At 38.9% G+C, this 23,634-nt stretch overlaps 1 protein-coding gene across 2 annotated transcripts; it reads right to left on the bottom strand.

Annotated features, from left to right (window-relative positions):
* Positions 1-7,828: 7,828 nt before the first annotated feature.
* mboat1 (membrane bound O-acyltransferase domain containing 1) lies at positions 7,829-21,646 on the bottom strand. 2 transcript variants are annotated; one of them, XM_040118901.1, is made up of 13 exons: positions 21,342-21,646; positions 20,702-20,847; positions 20,137-20,214; positions 18,136-18,231; positions 14,259-14,314; positions 13,706-13,760; positions 12,257-12,449; positions 11,053-11,245; positions 10,825-10,928; positions 10,591-10,655; positions 10,343-10,475; positions 9,730-9,881; positions 7,829-8,773 (listed from the first exon to the last, which is right to left on the bottom strand). In XM_040118901.1, exons 1-13 carry the CDS (start codon positions 21,429-21,431, stop codon positions 8,593-8,595), a joined length of 1,542 nt encoding a protein of 513 aa, XP_039974835.1. In that variant the 5' UTR covers positions 21,432-21,646; the 3' UTR covers positions 7,829-8,592. The 2 variants fall into 2 exon arrangements, with proteins under 2 accessions (XP_039974835.1, XP_039974836.1); XM_040118902.1 differs by lacking the exon at positions 21,342-21,646 and adding an exon at positions 21,148-21,328.
* Positions 21,647-23,634: the final 1,988 nt, after the last annotated feature.

The raw sequence follows: 23,634 nt of genomic DNA, 5'->3' as shown, positions 1-23,634 counted from the left end.
TGCACTGCAGCAGAATATGAATCACTGGAGATGATAAAATACAAAAATACAAGTAACTCGGGCTGGAATAGCATGCGAAGAATCTCATGTTTTCCTTTTTAGACAGCCAATGATGAGGATAAATAGTATCAAAATAGGATTGTCTGTTTTTTTGTTGCCTCGCAAAGGTTTTTGCAGATTGGTAAGTGGAGAGTGGGGAGAGCAGAGATTTAGATGGTGTTTGGAGTGGATCATACAAGGAGCAGAATGTCAGAAAAGATGACTGCTTGATGGGCAAAATATGACGACAATAATAATCGTTTTCAATAATAGTAGCATTTTACATCCTTGCATTGCAACATTAAATTGCCTGTCTCAGTGCTTTAAGACTGTCTTTAGTGCGTAGTCAGTCATGGTAAAAAAATATATCAGTGTTGAAATACTATAATTTTGGGGCTCTTTTCCCGAGATTAACTGTGCACCGCATCACTATCTATATATTTGTGTTATTAGGAGGAAAGCAAAGAAAAGCTACAGTTCACAAGCTCAGAGCACATTATCTCAATTTGATTTAATTTTATCTTGACTGAGAAAATACATCAAACTATCCTTGAAGGGCTGCCTCCTCGGTGTGTTAATACATGCAGGTGCATGAATGCTTCCTTTATGACCTTACTTTATTTTATATCTGCTGCTATTTTTCGTCAGTAAGCTGGCTATCTATAGTAAGTTGGTTAATGCAAATGCAGGTGATGAAATATGAAGTTATTTTGAAGTTCTTTTTGCTTTCAGTGTTTATATACACCTTGTCTGGTGTCACAAGATTCAGAAAGCTTTACTAGTTGGAGAATTGGAAAGGCCAGAGTCATTAGCCAAGGCATTTCGGTAAACGAAGACATTACTGTCCTACAATTTACAGGAAATGGTCCAGTATTTGTAGAACGTATTTGACAAAGTCTGTTGTTTATTTTCTCTGATCATCCAAAAGAGCTTCTTCTCAAAACTCAAAAAAAAAAAAAAACAAGAAAACAAACTATATATTCTTGAGTTGCATGTTAGAATCTTTTGAAACTGCAAAGGAGAATGGTATGAATTTTTAGACATGGTAGAGCTTTGCTGAATTTATAGAGCAATGAACGGCTGCTGTCACATCAAAACCTCCGAAGCTTCAACTTTCCAGGAACTAAGAAATAAGGGCTTTGGTTTTAACCTAGTCATCGTGGGTGTTGAGTTTGCCCACACCACTGAGGTTTGAACTGGTGGCGCAACCTGCGAGTGGCGCAGTTTTCCCAGTAATCCTCCAAACTCAAGTTAAAACATAAGAGTTACAAAAATCTTACCAATTATATATGAATTTAAGACACACAATTGAATTTTTGTCTATTCTCTAGTGCACCAGCATAAATTCTGAACATGCAGAAATTTCTCTCCATTTAGCAATGAGGATAAAGAACATTATCTTTTCGGGTGGATGACTTTATTTTGTGGCATAGTTCATGGTGCTGAAAAATTCATTATTGCTTTCTGTCAGTGCGCTGCTAATATATATATAAATACACATATATATGTGAGTGTGTGTGTATATATATGTATATGTATGTATATATATATATATGTATGTACACACACACACACACACATATATATATATATATATACACACACATATAGGTATGCATTAAGTATGTGCTCTGTACATATGTAAAAAGAAGAGAGAAATTCAGATGATTAGTTAAGATAAATATAAGATAGAGGAAAAACAAAACTGGATTAGAGAATAAGAGTGTCTGTGTCTGTGTGATGATTTCATCTGCTTTGATTAAACAATTCCCACCTGGCTGCAAACTTCTGGCCTGGTATGGACTTTGCCTCTTCAATCTGCATGATTACATGATACATTTTTTGTTTATGACTGATGTAATTTATCTTTTCTCTCTCTTTAAAATGGATGTTTAATGTGTTTATCTGTTTATATGTACGTTTTATTCAAAGACACAACAGCTGATCTTTTCACTAAAATACATGATTGAAGAACACATTATTATAAAGACTGAGGCAGGTGAGATTTTCAGCACATTTAACTTAGCTCCCTGGACTACAGGGAAGATTTGGGTTTGTAAAATCCTTTCTGTATCATCGGTCTTTCTTCTTGACTAGACCTCTGCTCAGACTGAAGCTCACTGGATGTTTCTGTGAATTTTTTGAGGTCACCAAACTCAACGTACTATTAAGATAAATGCAGAACCAGTCTGTACTCTCCCATACAGTCCTGAGAGGAGGTAGATTAAGTGAAAAGTGTTGTGGGTGAGTAGTAGTTGTTGTCAAAGGAGCTTCCAATATCATGATTTAGCTTTCAGTTTATTTAACAGAGAGCTCAAAGTTTATACCAAAGGGGAAACATTTATATTGGCTGCTGACATTAGTTCACTCAAAGCACACAGAATGTGGGATCAAGTTTTTTTTCTCCAACCACCTTTATCTTAATCGTAATGATATTCATATCAGTCGTTCATCATTTCCAACAGGTCTGCAAGGTCTCTACAACAGGTTAAATTTTCCAAATAACCTGTGAAGGCTGTTGCTTATAGAGCATTTTACAGAGCATTGTAGTGACCTCTATGAACTGAACAGCATTGATAGGATAATGATATGCTAAGCCATGCCACCATAACTGAACTAGTGCCGTGTGGTTTTCCTGTTTGTTAAGGCATTTTAATCATTGAAATTTTGGTTTCACCGAATGTGTTATAAAGAGTATCAAACACTTTTTTTTAGCCACAGGCACAAAGTCAATCCTGAAGATTCATCTGGTGATACAGTGTTGAGGTTGCTTGATCAGACATTTATCTGAAAAAAGCACTGAGACCAAATGACAACGGTGCACATACTGACAACAGGTTTCACTGATATACAAGATCATCTGCTGGTACTTCATATAAAATGCACTGTGAGGTGTTGGAAACTCATTGTGTGCAGTCTCTTGTCTTTCAATTTTTTTTTAAATTTTACAATTATTATCAATAGTGACTCGCATTAAAATGTTAGAAACAGAATGGCTTTTAGACATTTTCACAATGTGCTTACTGAATATGCATGTGTTATCACTACATTTGATTCTATAATTATATTCCACTGTAGCAACAGTTGCAATATAGAAACACCTTTTGCAGAGATGATAAGTTGTAAATGCAAACTGAATGTCGGCTGCATATTAGACTACAAGGAGCAAAAAGACAAGCACGAATTTGGTTATAGTAGTTACAAACAGTGGACAAATTGTCTTTCATTATCCCCATCAAGTGGGGATAGTGGTACTGTTTATGTGGTTAAGAGCAGGAAATCAATATAAATGAAATGAGATTTTCACCTTCTGGTAAATCGTATCTCCCTGTTCCAGCTCCAGAAAGGCAGTAGACTTACTGAAGCTGAGTTAGTACAGAGGTCAGTATGTTTCATTTAAGTACACTGACAGAATATCTTACTATGTTGAAGGGTGTTAAAGCTTGACTTCTATATGTACACATAAAATAGCTGACCAGCTGAATTTGACCACAAATGCACGACTCCCTCCAGATCCCCACCGGATGCACAGGATTGGTTGTGTTTGTTGGAACCAAGCTGAGATTGATATACCCACCTGTACCTCTCCGCTTAGATTTTTCTTTTTACTTTACTTTCTGCACAGACAGGACAATAAGTCTTATACCACATAAAAAAACCTGACGGGTTTAGATAATCAAGTTCTCGTAAAGATCTAAAGGGGAACATATGCTAGAATTGCAGTGATTTAGGTGACAAACTGCTCCAGTTTTTTCAGGTTTGATTGATACCTTCTCCCAGCTGTGAGTTTCAGCTCTTTCCATAGATGTTCAGTTGGATTAAGATCAGGACTCATAGTAGGCAACTTCATAATGGTCCAATGTTTTCTTCTCGTCCATTCTTGGGTGCTTTTATATGTGTGTTTTAGGTCATTATCCTGTTGGAGAAGCCATGACCTGTGGCTGAAACAGAGCTGTCTGACACTAAGCAGTATGTTTCGCTGCAGAATGCCTTGACAATATTCTGATTTCACTGTGCCCTGCACAGCTTCAAGGCACCCTATGCCATATGCAGCAAAGCAACACAATAACATAACTGCGCCTCCTCCATGTTTGACAGTGGGGGTGGTGTTCTTTTCTTTGACAGCTTCATTTTTATTATGTGAAACACAGAGCTGATGTGGCTTACCAAAAAGCGCTAATTTTGTTTCATCTGTCCACAGTACATTCTGCAAGAAGCATTGTGGCTTGTGAATATGCATTTTAGCATGTTCCAGTTGGCTCTTTTTGTTTCTCTTTTAAAAGTGGGGTTTTCTTGAGGCCTCTTCCTCTTGTGGCCATGTGCAGGTTGGCTACAGTCTGATGGACCTTAAAACTTCTTAGTAATATGAGCAAATGTGGTCGCAGGAACATCAAGCTGCTTTGAGATGGCCTTATAGCCTTTACCTTGACCGTGCTTGGCGATCATTTTTTCCCCTATCTCCTCAGTCAACTCTCTTCTTTTCTTCTCTTTCTCTTGGCCAATAGTCTGCTTGAAATATCACTACAATCCACTTATTTATTGGCACATCTATAGGGTACTAGTGATTTTGTCCAGGCCATTTTATTAGTTTTGTTCTATGGAAAAACACACTCGGCCACGTCTGTACATTTCGTTGTTGCTTGTCATCTTTGTCCCATTTTCTTTCCCCCTGGTTGTCATTAGCTGTCTGTGAGCTCAAGCAGGATCAAAACACAGCACACAGATACACATACACAGTCATATCTGTGTCAGAGGGGAACAGACAGGTGACACAAGGGACAGAGAGGCAGCCACTTTGAGAGTATCATCGCAGATTAAACAGCTTGGGACAGGCGTCGCATAGAGAGGCTTTGACTTCATGCTGTAACTGAGGTGGGAGAGTCAAGTGTTAACAGATAAAAAACAAATGCAACTCAGAGGGACCTGGAATTATGAAACAGAGGTTTTACTTGTTCGTAAGACACTTGAATTTGTATTTATATCATTTAAATCAGAATACAAAAAATATGTTTATCTACATAATTCCTCAGTATTAATTATATATCAACTTAAAATTTAAAATCAGACAATTCAAACTTTGGAGAATAAAAACTCTGAAAGATTTGTTTCACTGAAGCTTTATTTGTTACTCAAAATTTTTTCTATACCAATCACTCTTTTCTCCAAACAAACAATACTATAATGGAACAATGGGGTAATAAGAAAATTCCACACACACACGCACACACACACAGTCAGTATATCTAATCACACTTATCTCTGCAAAAACACATACAAAAATATCTTCATAATCAGTATTACGTCAAATAGCTGCTCAGTCTGACAACACATTCATACTGTATATGTGCCACTCATTGCTCATTTCCCCGGACTAAAAACACATGCAGACATACAATGCCACGAACATGTTATTGATAACAAAAACAAAGGTAAAGGCTACAACTAGTTCCATATCAGTTAATGAAGGATTTGTTTCACAAAAGCAATTTCATGTAATGGCAAAGCCATACCTGGGAAGAGCATTTTCACTTTTTAGCCTCTTGAGGAGTGTAGGTGCAGTCAGTGTTTGACAGTGTCTGTTGTGGGGACAAAGTGTATTACCATCAGCATTCATTTTTTTTCCCAGGTCTAAATGTTAATAATTGCAAGCAAAACAGCCTGCAAAGAAATGGATACACGTCCCCAGACCATTCACTACTGACACTTCATTAACTCCAAGAGAGGCACTAATGTGCAATTATACATTAAAATAATTAACAAAACTGAAATATCACTATCTTCACTCAAAATGACCCAGGAGATAAATCATTTAGTCAGAAAGAGATTTGTTCTAATTAGCCAAGAGAGACTAACAATAGGTTATTTGCACATTCCCCCACTTCTTGTTTCACTGAAAATCTTAAATAAATACCACAGGCGTATTGTTCAATAAACAGTATTAATTTGATGCAATGCCCCCCAATATGTCAACACTTGTCTGTGAACGGGGTCCTTGTCACAGCTTAGCTAAAAAGTGTGATTTCTATGTGACACAGATGTTACCTTCTGTCCTAATAGAAAAATAAAAACACCTGTACGTTGCCTTTCATTTTGTGTTCTTTATAGCCAGGCTCTACACTGAGGCTTTACATATTAAGAATTAGAGGGCTGAGTCAATATGTAAACTAAGCCAAAACGGGTCCAAAATGTACATCTTTCCTCTACTTAAAAATTTCAAAGCAGGCAATAAATTTCATTAAAAAAATTTAAATTGTGTCACCAACAATTAAACAGGTAAATATGCTTTTAACATGCTATACCCAAAGAGAGAAATAGAATTTCCATTAGGCAACGCATATAACGCATTTAAAGGGACAACCTGACTTTTTCACATGTAATCTAATTTTTCTACACCAGGCACTCTTACACTGTCAAAAAATTATATATATATATATATATATATATATATATATATATATATATATATATATATATATATATATATATATATATATATATATATATATATACTTGCATTGCAGCTTATCAGCATTGTTAGCAATGCCTCATTATAACCAACCCATAATTGTAGCTGACAACAAACATGATAGGTTAATGGCGCAACAGATAGCACCATTAATAACCAAGCCACTGTGCCACTTCTAAAACTCCCAATGCTCCCAAACCTCTCATGAGTGATAATGGAAAAACAACAGAATAATAATTAATAATTATCTTCTGTCGTCGTGTTTGTTTCCACCGTGTTTAGCTCATCTCTAATCACAAACATCAACTTCTGATTGAGGAAAAGTAAAAGCAAAAGCTAGTGAAGTGAAAGAAAAGTGAATTTTGCTAAGAAAGTGTATCGTTGGTGGAAAACTAGGCGTTCAGCTCATGGTCAGTATGAAGCTGCATTGGGAGATGCTGCAGCGTGGCAGTTTCAGTCAGTCCCACGTGGCTTACCTTCATTACTTGATTCAGCAGATTTCACACAGTAAAAACAACCAGCAGATGTCTCTGTTAAATCCACCTGCAGCTGCTGATAAGCTCCAGTAAATCTACAGTTTTAATGTGTTCTTTCTCAGAAAGAGCCACAGAATGAATGCAGCACCAAACTCCCACTGACAAAAACAATTCATTTTACTTGTAAATTCCTATTTTTGGCCATATTTTCCATTCTTTGAGTGTGCAATGGTTACCTCCCAAAAAGAGAAACGTCAAGTGTATTTCCTCTCAGTTTGCCACAGCTTTTTGTTCAATTACTCTACATCATGATGGCTGGTTTCCAGCATCACTCACATGATAAGTGCTAACACATTAAGAAATTCCAATTCCCTTGGGATAGTAGAATGATTTAATTATTGTAAAGCCTTTGTTTTTAATTGTTAGCTTCAATTTGTGGTCATATTGCACCGTTTCATTATTTATTAAAGTTCAGTGTGCGATGAGCAAAAGCTTGTTGGCAGACTGTTTAATTTTGTTAGCCTTTCCTTTGTGTTTACAGGGTTATAGCTAAAGGACAGGATTATGTTTACTTGATCTAGAGAATAGTCAAATCTCCTTGTCATCTTGCTGTAAAAAAAACCTTCAATAGTTATGGTTTCAATGGATAGTTTGAGAGCTGCATGGTCTAACTGGTATTTCACGTGGCTTCCCACCCAGTGGAAGAAATACCGACACAGTCCAGTTTTTTCATGATAAGGTACACGCACTCACGCATGCACGCACACGGGCGCACGCACACACACACAGGATCACTGACATGTAACAGAGAGTAAACGATCTTACACACACACACACACACACACACACACACACACACACACACACACACACACACACACACACACACACACACTTATAAATCCTCTGGGCACAGTGGGTGCAGTGGGTACACGGGCTCTCTCTCCCCTTGGCATGCTCTTTTGTTGGGGCCACACAAGGGCAGCCTTTGTGTGCCATCAGAGTGTGACTAAGTACGAGTTTGTCTAAGAGAGTGTATGTGCATATTTGTTTCCTAGTGTCTGTTTATGCATGAGTTTTGTTTGTGTGTGTGTGTGTGTGTGTGTGTGTCCTGGTATTTGTGCCCTGTTTATGAGCTGCTCTCCCACTGTGCTGGCTTACATCCCACCATTGGGCAGGACAGCAGAGACAGAGGACAGGGAAGAAAGCGAGCCTCCTTTCTCTCTTCACACTGTTGCATTGTTGTTGGAGCGGGCAGGCTGGTTTTGAGATGAGCATGTAGGGGATAGTGGATGGGGACAGTGGAGGGAGGCCAGGTTCCCTGTGGTGGTGATGGTGGTACCAGAGATGTTCCCTCAGCTAATGTTTCTCTTTCCAGTCTGCCTGCTGAGCTTATGTTTAATGTATTGTCTTAATCTTGCGATATGGCAGAAAAGCTCTTCCCATGTACATCCAGTGCCATAGGTTAAAATCCTGCATTGCGTCTCAAAAAAATAAATAACACACTGGTTTCCCATTTTAAGTTGGCTGAATGCCCTTTAGGGATATTCACCTGTCTTTGAAAGACTGCTGTGGACAGAGAGCCTGGTAAAAGAACGTGAAGAGGGTATTTCAGTCTACTTTGTCATTGTTGTTGGAGTGAACAGGCTGGCACTGGGCTGAGCACGAAGACGAGAAGGAGGAGGCGGAGGAAAACGTTTTAGTGGTAGCAGAAGGGTGCCTTGGTTTGTGTTTCCGATGCAGGGTGATCACAGCCAGAATGCTGATGATGTGCACGTGGAAATACATGGACCTGAGAAAGCAAGGAAGAAAAACCGGGTGTAACTTTTGTAACTTTGTCATTAATGTACAATAGGCAGAAATGTTGGTTTATGTTTGTAGTACATTTGTCAATTAATCGATGAGTAGAGCAACAGAAATTTAATCTGCAACTTTTCTGTTCAGATTTTCTTTTCATATTTGAGTAATTTTTTTAAGAAAGAATGCCAAAATTTTCTGCTTCTCACATGTGTATATTTTCTTGTTTCCTTAGTCTTCTATGATAGTAAACTGATCATCCTTAGGTTTTACACTTTTGGTCAGAAAAAACAAAACACTTGGGCCTTGGGAATTTGTGAAGGGCTCACCATTTTATAGACAACGAGAGTATGAAAATTTCAGTTTATGGGCTGGACCCTCGGAAATACTTCCTTAGACTGAACACTAAACGCAAATTTGTGGAAATAAACCATGTACACTCTGCTAAATTGTCTCAGAAACAGACTTAATATAAATTTAAGAGGTTTAGAGAGAACCCAAGCAGAGATGCCCTCTGGTAACCACAGCTCATTGCTTTTCCTCTCTCGTGTAAAGGTTTGTTGAAAACTTCAGTGTGGACGCAGACAGCTGCAAATGCACTTCTATACATACAGTCAGGGGTCTGCATACACAGACGCATTCTTCACAAGCACTTCAACAGCAAGAAGAAGAGCTCCTTTGTGTGTTCTATTTAGCTGAACAACAAGAAAAAGCCAAAGAAATGGGCGTGTACAACAATTTGATGAGAATAAGACCACAGGTGGGGAATTCAGTAGATTGGGGCAGGAAATGGGGCAGGAAATGAGAGCATCAACAGGGCAAAGCATCATTAGCACTCGGTGCATGTGCAGTCGGCCTACTTGTAGTACGTATATCCTGCACAGTCACAACTTTTGGGTGGCACACAGATGGCTCAACAGGATAAGATAATTAAAGCTGGGTAGGACATACCTGTAATAAACCAAAGTGGGCTCTACTGCAAGAAGTAGAAAAGGCATGACAGTGTAGCAGATGGCCAGCTGGGTCGCTGCCCAAGTTAAGATGTCGTAACCCAGCTTCAAGCCTCTGGAGCCCAGGAAGTAGTGGCGAAGGGACTTCCGTATCTGACGGGGAGAGAAAGATGAACTCAGATTGCATGAATTTAGACTTTGAATGCTACAATGTTTCTGTGTGTTATTTTTTGCTGTGGTATATGTGGTATCTACTTTCCTCAACAGGTCAGCCAGGTGTGATCAATAAAACGCAGATCAAGGGGCCAAAACCAACATTACCTCACACATAGTAAAGAGAGAAACAGCCTATACAGGTACGTAAGGTGAGTCTTTTCTGACAAATACACATTTCTAGAACCACTTAAACACTATCAAGAAGGGGTTGTTTGCAGTTACAATAAAAAATTAAGAACTTTTACATGGTTTTTGGAGGCTGGGAATTTAGTAACGCTATCAAAATTGCAAAATTACAAATGGGCAAAATACAGTGTCCTATTTGTAGACTGTTCAATCAATTTTCAATTGAATGCTGGATTATTAATTTGAATTTCTATAGGAGAAAAGGTACTCACTGCTCGTGCTGCCATGGTGATGGGGATGGCGGTGATGAAGGTAAAATAGTACCCTGGGTAAACACCATGCCACAGGGCAGACAGGATAAAGGTCAATGCCAACCGGTGCTTTGGGGCTCGGTCATAACACACACTGAGGATATGAGAGGAATCGAACCCATTCAAAAGAGTGTTTGTCAAATGTAAAGCCATGTAAATATTTTCTGACTGTATGCATGAGTATTGAAGTTCATATTTGCAACACTTACGTTTTGAGCCAAACTCCTGTTTGAATATTCCAGTTGTCTATGAATGTCTTGAAGCTGGTTGCGGTCTGAAAAAAAAACATTTATTTATCAATGAAAAACAATATCACACAACAGCAGCTGTGTGCACCAGTCCTTAAGTCAATGATTGACTTTGACCCAAATTAATTTGCATGAATTCTAAACAGAGCACAGATTTTTTTTTTTTTTTTTTTTTTTAAAAATCACTGAGGGTACCTCAATCCCCAAGATGTTGAGGTTGCAGATGAGATCCCATGATGGCTTTCCATTTTCATCCATCCCCAAGAAACCAAAACCTGCAGCGTTGTTCACAGCATCAGCTAGAAAAAGAAAAACATGAGTTACATGGCAATAAAAATTATAGTGCATGTCCCCTTCATCTCAGGAACTGACAATATGATTGGCCACCCACATCACCCAAACTCGAACAGACGCTGTACTCACCTAGTGTCCAGGCAAAGTAGAATTTGGGCCTTGCTGCTTGTATGGAGAAGAAAGCGTAGGTGAGCCTGGTAAGGAAGGGGGTGTGGCTGACAAAGTGGGGGTCAACGTTGTACGTTATCGGCAAGGACCGAGTCACAATGAGGAAGAACAGCATACAGCCACAGCAGACCAGTAGCTTTTGACAGACAGCGGTCTGCAGAGAAAATGGATAACTTCTGAGCAGCGATGGAAATGCACATTACGAATGGACATGACGACCAGTGGAAGTCACCCCAAAATCAGGTCCAGTTGAGAATACAGGAAATTAGTCATATTTAGAACCAAGACTGAAAAAAGGAGTAAAAACTGGAGAATGCAATATTCCAGTTTGTGCCACTTCAAAAAGTCTCTGTGGATGAGGGACCATTTATATCCATTTCTTTTATATGAGATATTTAATATGTTAATGGTTATATTTGGCCACTTTTGAAAACAGAGCAGGTTGTAACTAAGTTGAAAAAAATAATAATGTCATTAATTATGTTAGCGTGATCCATGTTATAGGGATTTCAGAGCAAATATTTTTTCTTCAGTTTTTTTATGTGCCCTTCTTTGCTTTGTGACATGAAAAGTGTGTAACAGAAACACAGAAACCAAATATTAAACCCATTCACTGTGTCCATTTACTCTGGCAAGGCGCAGATTACACTTTCTTTAAACCGGAAGCTGTTCCTATTGGATCTGTATATAACTGGATGCCCCAGTGTAAATGAGTCTGTTGTCTGCTATTTAATAACTCCAACTGTTTAGGAGGCATTGTTTCTGGCTAGTCCACACCAGCCAAGATGTGTCTATTTCTATTACTTCCAATTTACATTTACTCTTCTAAGATTCAGCACGAACAACAAGGACCAAGAATAATGACTGCTTTCTGAGGAGTTTATGTCATAATTCAGGCAGCGTAAAGAATTTAACATTATGCTGGTGACATTTTCAGACAATACAGGAGAACAAAGCATTGACGGTGTGCTCTGTGTCATGATATGCCTTCTGATATGATTGAAAATGTCTCAGTGAATACAAAGATTAAACTAGGAGAAGACTGCAAGGAAAGAAAATAGAGAGACAGATTTAAACCCACCCCTACTATAGTCCCAGGTTGTGCTGTCTCATTGAGTATCATCAGAAGGTGGAGCAGCAAACAGAAATGCAACCATGAACCTACCAGTGGTGACGGGTCTGGGGTCTTATCATAGCCATTCTGTCCGTTACACGTCCCAGAGTGCTGCCTGCGCCTCTGGCTGATGTGTCTGCCCTCTATGAAGTCTATATAGTCCTTATAGTTACTGCATGGTCCCACCAAGACACTCAGGAAGTTCAGATTGTAACTCAGGTACTCGATGAGAGAAGGCCTCACACTGCAGAAAGAACAATAGCAGAAATCACTGGAAAAAAAACAAAAAAAAACAAAAAAACAAAAAACAAACCAGAAAACGGGGAACCCCTGTATTGTCAGTATGAAAACAGTGATAACTTCAGGTGAAATGCAATAGTGGTACTGTATATCTTCATTTAAGTTAGGTGGAAATGTGAGGAAAGCATGCCATTTATTTTTAAATAAACATTAACAATCTAAAAGGGGGTAAGACTGTATTGTTTTTTGGCAGATTAAAAGCGTACAAAACAGTAAACATTTCTGACTGACGTTTTTAAAATTTCACACATAGATGATGTAAACTGTATAAATTAGGTTTGGATTTGCTTCCTTTGGCCCTCTGATTAAAGCTGTTACGCAGCCTGGACGGGAATCAGGGTTCGGTACTGAGAACTAGATCCGACTTTTAACCAGTTCCAAATACTGAAAAACCAGGAAATCATGAAGAAATATGCTTTTCAAAAGGTATATCGTTTTCTGAAAGCATAGTTTTGACCTGCTGAGCTTCTGTCTATATTGCTGGTTATGCATGTACTAAAGCCTGTATATCATGTTTACAGCACAACCAGAATCATCAGCATAAATAAAATACAATTGATACCCAACCCCCTAGGGAGCACAGGAATCTTAAAATAAGGTAACAAACATGAGACAATCACCCAATTTACAGCTGCAGGGTTATCACACAAGTACAAGGCTACGAGTTATGACAACCAATTGATAGATTTTTCTTTTATTGTAAAATGGCATGCATGGCACACTGATGAATGTGGTTTTATTGATTAACATGCATAACAATGTTGTATTTTCCGTGCAAAATGATGCCTCTTTTCTAGGTCCCCAGCATGCTTTTTACATGAATAAGCTATTCACCATGATTGCATCTCCTTGTCATTGTCCCTCGTGGCTAAAGGAAAAGAAAGAGTTATTTATTCTTTAAATAAGGTTAATTCAGATGAGACCTTCTGTGCACACAAACTTTAACAGGGACACTGGAGCCAGATATATATTAACCCTACAGTGTAAACTAAAAGTACCAGACAGGTCAGGTTTAAAGACAATCATTCCACATTAAAAGGGAAAAAAGAAGAGGAATCACATTAGAGACCTTCACTTTAGCATTATTCAATGCGCACAGTGCACAGTGCACAGTGCACAGTGCAACACGTATATCCCCTGATGTCTCACACAGCAACTTATAAAAAGTACTTAATATGTTTTACCATGGTAAAAACTTACTTTATCGCCAGAAGCTTCTGCTCTGGGGTCAGCTGTTCAGATTTCTTACACATACCTGAAAAACAAGGGATGAAGGCATCAATAAGCCTGTTTGGAAACTTTAATTCTGCCAATTTTCATCATTCCCTAATCTGTCATCAATATCTTTAATCTTTCCTTATTTCTATTCCTCAATTATAGGATTATTAAATTTCACTCTAGTAGGCCCTTTTCATGGAAGATATTTTGTCATTTCACGGTAGGAAAAGCACAGGTGTTCGTAATAAAATCCATGATGGCTTAATTCCATTAATTATTCTGTGCACAATGACTTAGTGTCACACAGTCATGGCTTAGTGGGACATTGGAATGGAAGGGAGCGATTGCTAATGTCATTAGCAACATCTGTGCTTTTCCTATTACAACAGTTCAAAAAAATTGGCAGTGAAAAAGCCTTTGGTTAAATTTTAAGTAATTGTGTGAGCTTGTTGCATCCACCATTAAAACTTGCCAACATCTGCTTGCATTTGAGTGCGTATGTGTGTGTTTGTGTGCATCCTCTACTGTACTTTACCGTCATGGAGCTGGAAAGCCAGTGTGGTGATCTTCTGAGTTACTATCATCAGAGGCCTGAGCAGAAAAGGCAGATACATGTTTTTCTTGTTTAATTCAACTGTAAAAGTTTGAAGAAAAATGCTGATATCCACTGCTGAGCTGACTTAATGGATTTTGAGGTGAGAAAATAAATATATGTACCCAAGAATGAATTCTTTTTTTTTTTTTTTAATACATAAATGTTTTATGATTCTAACTCACACAACACTGTACCACAGAAACTGACAGTGTCAATCAGACATATAAAAATCTGATATACAAGATAATAAGTACTGCTTATCCTTTAGCAGTCAAAAGCACTCCGGTGTTTTGAGCCTCACAAAGCCAGCTTGATGTAGGAAGACAATTCTGACAGTTTCTAGTACAGCAACCATGTTTTTAAATGTTTAAAACTCAAAAGTCGAGATCATGACAGCTTGGCAAGCGGCATTTTTATCTGATCAGGAAAAACTGAAAAAGAGCACCTTTTAGTCATTTACCATACGACTAACTTGAAACAAAGCACGACCTAAGCCACTGTCTACTGAGCCTCTGTCTGAGGCCGCACAATTTATTTTCCATTGTGAATAACCTCATTCTTTTTCAGTAGTGTCATGTCAGGTCACTTATTACTCCAATGCAATTCATTCAAACACCCCAAATTTTTACTTAATCACCATCTCTTTTTGAAACCAGGACAACTGCACAGAGGGCAGTATAAACAGTAGACTGAGTGAACTTTCAATAGGTGTATAATAACTCTTGTTTGTGTTATGTTTCCTTTAAGCCACATAGTTTAAATTTTGGTTCCATTTGTTTCAGTAAGTTAGCCATTTATGGATAGTGTGACAGTGGAGGGCATTAAGACCCTGTACAGTAAGTCTGAACAGACTAGTTTCACACCCCCTCTTCCTAGTTTCATTCACAGATAGATACCTCTCTGTCCCAAGAATGTGAGTGTTTGCGCACAAAGGCACACAAGCACACATTTATCTCTCTCTTTCTCCCTCTCTCTCCCCCTCTCATACACACTTACACACAGGAACCAGTGTGTGAGGGGGCTGCATTGTGTGCACAGCATGGAAAACTGAGGCAGAGAGGGGCTGGCCGTGCGGCTGGCAGTGCTAGCTCAATGAGAGTTGGCAGTTGGCTTTAGAGAAACATTTTGAGGGTGCCAGCCAGTATGTGCAACACTGCACCACTGTAGCCTACAGACTCTGTTTTTCCATGCGGACCATGGTGTTGGCACAGTACTCAATACTTTGACCCAGTTCAATTTCTGTTCTGCTGCCTTGCACAAATTCAGAGAAGATTAGCTTATGGAAATGCTCATAGATAAATAAAAGAATGGCACACAGACTTTAGAGACAAGCTCTAGATTAATTGTGTTTTACATCTTCCTACAGGGAAGATACCATAGTGATAACCAGAGCACCACCAAAGCAGAAAACCAGACAATCCCCATCATAAAAAGAAGTTGTTATGCCACAGGCACAAAACCTTTGTTTGACCTGATCATTTCATCAAATCCTGGATAAGTAGTGGCAACCAGGGCACTGCCCTCAAGTGGTTTGCTTCCTACCTGAATGATCTTTCTCTGTTATAAGATTGGGAGCTTCTCTTCCTCTACTGCCCCAGTGGAGTACCTCAAGGTCCCATTTCAGGAACATTTTATTTGCTTTGTATATGCTTCCTTTAAGTTGTATCTTCTGCAAGCACAATGTCTCCTTTCACTGCTCTGCCAATCACTTCCACTGAATCTGGGGAATTCCATCTCTATTACATCCCTCCTTAATTGCCTCCAGGTTGTGAAATGCTGAAGGGCAAAAAACAGTCTTCAGCTGAATGAAAACAAGACAGAATTGATTGTTTTTGACCCCTTCCCCAATTGCCACAGGGAGTATAGCTAGCCACCTAGGGCCTCTGACATCGAACCTCAATGCTCATGCCAGGAATCTTGGTGTCATCTTTGACTCAGCACTGAAATCTGACAACAGATAATCATCAGCTGAGGAACATTGCTAAACTGAAGTCCATACTCTCTCAAAACAATTTGAAGACTGTTACCACCGCATTAATCTCCTCAAGGCTGGATTTTACAACTCACTGTACCTGGGTATTGGCCAGTCCTCTTTGTCTTGCCTGCAGCTGGTGCAGAATGCTACGCCGAGACTCCTAACTGGTACCAGAAAAAGAGACAGCATTACACCAGTACTAGTACCCTACACTGGCTGCCTGTCAAAAACTATCGATTTCAAGGTTCTTTTATTTGTTTTTAAAGCCATACATGGGTTGGCACCCCTATACATCTCAGAACTTCTCTGCCCCTACTCTAACTCTAGGCCTCTTGGATCCTCAGAACAATTGTTTTTTAACTGTTCCACGACAGATGCTAGTGGGTAAGAGAGATTGTGCATTTGTGGTGGCAGCTCCGAAGCTTTTGAATAGCCTTCCGCTTTCAATCAAACGTTCGCCCTGCAATGATACTTTTAAGACAAAACTCAAGTCGTACGTGTCTTCAATGGCCTTTGGTTGCTCTTAGTGGTGTTAGTATTTTATATTTCTTTTATTTTATAATTTGATCTTACAAGTTTTATTCTGCTCTCTTTTACATTTTTGCACATATTTTGATATTTTCTTATCATTTTCAGCCATAGTTGTTATTCATGCCTTTTATATAATTTGTTCCTTTACTACTGATGTCATTTTACTCACCATGCTATTATTGTACCTTTAACTAAAATTTGTACGTCATTTTAGTCAACTGTGCTTGTTTTAAACATGCTATATAAATAATCTTGTTTTGATTTGATTTAGTGTTAGTAGTTACATATACAAACACCATCTCTGTGCTTCACAGTCTTTTATCTATTGCATCTGAAAGCCTGAAGAAGCTGGATCTTGATTCAATAGATGACTTTACCAAAGGCTGACTCACAGTCCTGGCTGCTCAACACCAAAGTCATGTGGAGTGCAAGTGAGGCTGCCAGCAAATTCATCCACATGAAAACTGGGCAAAGAAGTTGCTGAATACAGGAGCCAGCAAAGTCAACTGTCACCTTTAAAAGCACAACCACACACAGAGACGCCATTACTCACTTTATCTGATATGAACATTTCTAATAAAACCACAGGTACCACCTCAGACATTGTTATGACAAAGCACATGTATTCGCAGCTCAATGTTTAGTCTGTTTTTTGTGAGTCCTGGGAGGGCCTGCTCTTTATATGAGATGTGTTCCACAATGAGATAAGCAGTATGCTAACAAAATTACAACCCTCTTTATCAAAGCAACTGCATCCCATCAATGTGAAAGTAGCTGTGGATTTCAGTTGCATTTAACACCTGTGGAAAGAGTTTTGATTTTAAAATAGTGTCATTTTTGATAGTCACTGCCCATTTTCTGTTACAGTAAATCCCCTCCCACTTTGCTAAGTTTTTTCTTTAAGCCCTTCTTCATGATCCTTATAGAGTCCCAAAGAGGAAATTTAATATTTTATTGAAGAGAAACCCTCCAAATAAAGAGAAGCATACTAAAAAGTAAAATGTCCATCCCTTTAGAAGCAGGTTTGTTACTAACACAACAATGTTATAGTTTCCAGGAGACAGTGAGTACCTTAACTCTGCCTAGCTGGACAATGTCAACTGCGAACAATCCACGCTGCTGCTTTTTAATCAGGGGTGTTGTATTTACACAAGGCCTTGGCAAAGGCGACTGTGCAAGCAGGTACACAGTTTGGAAACGTTAACTGATAACGTACGAACTGCTCTAAACTGAAGTGATGAATATGCTGTCATCAAGAAGGAAGAGAGAGGAAAAGAAATGAGGCAACTGATTGATTAAGTTTTTCCTTACCCAGAGAAGTCAGTGGACAGTATTCCATAGTTAAAGATGAAGACTCGGCTCACTTGGCACACTGTCAGATAGCCCATAGCTGTTACCATGGAATACCTGAGTGTGGAGGAATGAACAAAAGTAAATCAGACAAGAGAAGACTAAGATGTTATGGTGATGCATACAATACCTGTAAATACTAACTAGTAGTACTTTCGCCTCTTGGTCAGTTGTTAATGAATATGTAAGTATATGCATAAAAATATGTAAGTATATGCATATGTATGTTCAACATGCAGTTCAATTAGACCAGCCATCTCTCTTAAAGAAACGTAAAGGTGTGTTTACTGTATCTTGACTGATGTGCAGAGCTGCTACCGGAGAGAATAAAAATGTATGAACCGACTGCCTAAGATAAAATGCTTACTTAAAATAGATTAATCAACTGAGCAATAAAAAGGCATCCATGAGTTTGAGAACTAGCCCCTTAAGGACGCCAATGTCAATCAAAGAGATCACGTTAGGAAGAATTGTTTCAACGCCACCCAAGACTTTGCATGCCAAATAATTGACCCATCTATCCTCAAAATAAAGCCAGGTTTAAATAAACTCACACACGTTTATATTCTATTATACATCTCATATTGTGTACCAAATAACGAAATCTTGAACTGCTATTTAATATATAAAATAACGTCACCAAAAAAAATGGTCATATATATAGTGGGTCAGAGATATGTTTAACACCAGGATCACCACAACAAATTCTTCGATGTCAGAACTACTGACATTGTAACATAGCAGAATGTTTACTCATTGCGAAGGTGTGCACTGCAGTGTGCTAAGATTGTCTTGATTTATTCAGAGTTACTGTGACAAAGGTGTGTGTAATGTGGTATGTATGTTCAACCTGGAACAAAGTTTTCACTGTGTTTTGTTTCCACATATACAGAACAATAACGGTTTATTCTTCCCTGCAGGTAATGCCTTTATAAATGAATGCCAGAGTAAATTAACCGGACCTCATTCATACTGCTCCGTTCATAAAGAGAAAAACACTATTATGATACAGTTGAGCCAAGCTGTTTACATACAACACACACACACACACACACACACACACACACACACACACACACACACACACACACACACACACACACACCAAAATATGAAGAACATTCACATACATTCACAAAGCTACACAAATACACTAACCATGAGAGAAAAAGACACAAGAAGGAAAAGACATTTAAAAATGCACACACACTGTCCGACTGTCTTGATGTAACAGACTGGTCCGGCAGGCATGTCAGGCTGCTCTTCACCTGACGTGCTTTGCATTAGTTTCATGTCTTCAACAGCAGTATTTCAGTTCAGGTCACATTTTAACAGGAGGATAAGTAGGCAGAGTGCATTGCACTGACGTCTGTGTTGGAATGTGTGGGAGGGAGTGAATGGGTGGGAAAGTTCAAGGGGATAAGCAACAAAAAAAAACTTTAAAAAAAAATTTAAATATAAAAAACTGCCATATCACAACAAACAAATAATCGATATCATTGCCATTATCTAGACTAAGCCATCTGCCCCCTCCACTGAACATACACCTATGACGTAAATAGTTCCTGGGCTGATCTTGTCTGACAAGTTTTACCTGTAGTCAGAAGTAAGTAAAATTGAACCACTATGAATGAGATGCTGCTGTTGTAGCAGGTCTGTCACCCACCTGTCTTCATTATGACAGGCAGACTGGTCAGTCTGGTCTAGAAACAACACAGGTACCGACTTATTGATTATGGTATAAAATGGGACTTTGTCTATGACAGACCACGCTACCAAACAGTTACAAATGGTAGGGCTACATAATATGGATTGTTCGCACTTTCAAGAAGTGGCAAAAAGGGCATCGATTGATTGCAGAGAACATTAAAGAATGTATTTAATTCTACCTAATATTTGATACATTTAATGTCACAAAATTATGTTGATCTCCCTTTGGAGTATAGCAGACAAAAGACTTACCTGTGTACACTGTTGATGTCGGCTTTGACGATGATCAAGTAGCTTCCAACCACCACCGTCAGGATGTGAGCTGAATACCTGCAGAAAAGGACACACAAATCATCACGGTTATTTGAATAATGCAGTGGTCGTTATTTGAGACTGAAGTGGGACAGTATGCCGTATGTCTATATGATATGATACAGTGCAGGCTAGTAGAGCCTTGACATGTTTCCCCTGAAACCTGTTACTTGTGGAACAAATCTGACACCATTTCTCCCGCGGATCTCCCTTCAGTGTATTCTTATTGTCCACAACCTCACTGTCCTTCTATAGTTATTAGCCTGTGGCGCTGGACCCTGGACACTGGACATCAGCCCTGCCTATTTGTCAGGAAGGTAGACAAATGATAGTTGAGATCTGCTCAGTGGTAAACTACTACAGAGAGTTCACTGTCACATATCTTCCCTTCACACATTTTAGCAATCAGGTCCTGGCTTTGGCACAGTCTAGAAAATGTGAACAGGTGTAACCTCATATGAGAGAATATAAATAGAGTACTGTGTGGGACGCTATCATGCCATACCATCCGAAGCAGAAGATGAGAAAGGCAATGCCAAGGAGAGTGGCCACAGCATGTCTGACCAGGGGATTGGCATGTCTAGGACTGAGGTAGAGACGAAACCAGAAGGCAGCAGCCAGGGCAAACAGTTGGCAGGCCAAAAAATTCACCTGCGGGGTAGAGACAGAGATTAGGATGGGGGTTTAGAGCTGCTCAACATGGTCAACAAACCACGTGTTTTTGGTTAAATGGCAAAAACAGCTCCTGAAACTTTTATAGGCACTTCCTCTGACAGCATGGTAAGGTTATGATAAGTCTTCCCCACTTGTTTTTATCATCCTTAGAAGCATGATAAACACACACACACACACACACACACACACACACACACACACACACACATAAATAAATAAATAAATAAATAAATAAAAACATCGAAAGACGCTCATCTATGCCATTACAATTATGACCTGCATTGCGGGCGTCGGTGACGGCTGAGGAACTACTGCATGCCTGCCTAACAAGTGACACGACGTTAATCAAACAGACCCCTTCATTCACGACCCTGAGCGCCAATCACAAGACAACGTATCTCGGGGAAAATGCTCTTCACTTCCTCCGAAACATCCCCGCTGGGCCGTGGTGCATGGGCGGACAGTCGTACCTGGTCGAGAGGGAAGCCCAAGCGTTCACTGACAGGTAGCAGCCACTTTGATCCGGTGGTTTTAAACGCAGTGTCCGCCCGCTCGCCCATCCTGCGTAGCTGTTCTGTCGCGACGCGTCAGTGTTCCCGGTTTCCCTTTCCCCCTCTTCTTTTTTTTTTATTTTTATTTTTTATTTTTTTTTTTAGCTAACCGCTTACTGTTTTCTGCGACTTAGATACATCGTTTGCCCAAAAGGCTCTGTGACAAGTCAAACCAGTCCACACAGTTTGATAGACCGGGCATGTCACTCCCAGCGTTCCCAGCGTTCCCCCTCCTCCTCCTCCTCCTCCTCTGTCGCTGTCCCAGTCATAAAGAAAATAAACAGCTTTTCCGGTCATTGCTTCAAAAATAAAAGCCGGGTTGACGAACCGCAAATATGAGGTTTTATAGTACTACAAACAAGAGAGCAAACGTCTGTTAGGAGCAAGTTGTTTTATGGTCTCGTCCCCCCCCCCCCCACTGTGTTTTTGCAGACTCGCCACTGTAGAAGGAGACAGTTTTAATCATGATAATTCTCACACAATTTCTGATTGCGTGTACTCCTCCTTTTCCAGGTAGTGGAAGAGTGCCTTGTGCTTGGGTTAAGTAGGTCGCATTGTGTTTAAAAAGAGAAATATGAGTGCGTAATGTCCAGCACAGTTAACTATGATACCGTGATATTTTTTTTCAAAAACATGTCAAAGCGACTTCACACGACTTCCGGTGCTGTTGTCTTTCAAGCTTGTCGCAACATAAATTGACAAGATGGGACCAGGGACGGTTTTTCTCCGGCATAAAATGAGGGGCTTTGGTGGTGGCTCTTAAAAAATTACTCATTTAACAGATTAGGAAAAATATGAGCACCTGTTTGAATAAGTGTGTGTGCAGCCACGGTACTGTAAGGAGACTGCCACAGGCATCCTCATTCCCTCTGAGAACTTTCAGTTTGGGAATTAAAATAGATGATTAGACATCTCCTGTTCTCTTAAAGTTTAGATATGTGAAGTAACACAAATGTTATATTTCAGAACTGTTAAATTAGTATCTGTGTGTTGCACGAGGTGCCAAGAAAGCCCATCTGAAAAACAGATTAATGGTCTTTCCTGAGACCATGGCACGGCTTGCAGGGCTGAGAGACATATGGAAATACATATTTATTTATTATTGTGCAGTTATTGCTGTGAGTCATAATTAATGCAAATTTCTGCCAGTGGCTCCCTGGAAACATACTACGCACTCTCTGCACAGAGTGGGTCCAAGGATGACATTTAGATTGAGGCACCTCCTGTGAATTCAGCTTAGAATGCTAGCTTTTCCTCAACATAAACAAATAATGTAACCTTTAATGGATCCCCATGTCATAATACCAACGCCATTAACTATTTTACTATTTTACTGGGTAAACAGAAAATACTGACATTTTTATCATGTGGCATACTATAATAGCAATATACACAAAGTGTTATATGGCCTTAGAAATCAGTGCCGTGCCTGTAATATAAGAAGTAGAAGTATTCAAATCCTTAACTGAAGTAAAAATAGAAATACCACAATGTAAAATACACTCCATTACAAGTAAAATCCTCTATTTGGAATCTTACCTAGAGTAAAAGTACAGAAGTATTATCATCAAAATGTACTATTGAAGTATGAAAAGTAAAACCATTCATTATGCAGCATGGTTCTTTCCTGATGGTTGGTTCTTTATATCACTGCATATGTTATATTATTGTTGTTATAAAATATGCATTAATGTGTAAACAGCATTTAAAATTATACAGGAAATTATTAAACCTACTTTATATACTGTTGTGTGGTTGCTCTATAAAAATACATAATATTTTCAAGATGAACACATTTTGTGTGTAAAATCCTAATCTACAGAGTAACTAGTAGTCTTAGCTGTCAAAAAAATTTAATGGAGCTAAAAGTGCAATATTTCGTCCAGAAATGAAGTGAAGTAGAAGTATAATGTATAAATGGAAATATTCAAGGAAGGTATAAATACATCAGAATCGTACTTAAGTATGATACTTGAATAAATGTATGTCGTTCCACCACTGAATGTAAACCTTTATTGGTAAAGATACATTAACATTTAAACTTATAAATACAATATATGATCAGTGGGTTTTTATAGAATTTGATATGCCAGTATGCTAACTAAGGGAGTGTTACAAATATGTGGAGATATGTAAAGACAGTGACATATCTAAGCAAAAATATCATAAATTTTTGGCAAATGTTTGGCTTTTAGTTAATGAAAAAGCAGAT

Source organism: Xiphias gladius, chromosome 22 (genome assembly GCF_016859285.1).
Source record: "Xiphias gladius isolate SHS-SW01 ecotype Sanya breed wild chromosome 22, ASM1685928v1, whole genome shotgun sequence".
NCBI classification, from domain to species: Eukaryota; Metazoa; Chordata; class Actinopteri; order Istiophoriformes; family Xiphiidae; genus Xiphias; species Xiphias gladius.
Note: the sequence above shows the minus strand (reverse complement) of the source record. Positions and strands in the feature narration are given on the sequence as shown.

What these genes read in the sequence shown, in the direction of transcription:
- mboat1 (XM_040118901.1), bottom strand. Translation starts at nt 21,431, where the DNA reads ATGGGCGAGCGGGCGGACACTGCGTTTAAAACCACCGGATCAAAGTGG. An exon ending in ACAGGAGTTTGGCTCAAAAC is followed by an intron (nt 10,476 to 10,590) that starts GTAAGTGTTGCA and finishes TCATATCCTCAG; the next exon opens with TGTGTGTTATGACCGAGCCC. An exon ending in TCACCATGGCAGCACGAGCA is followed by an intron (nt 9,882 to 10,342) that starts GTGAGTACCTTT and finishes TCTCCCCGTCAG; the next exon opens with ATACGGAAGTCCCTTCGCCA.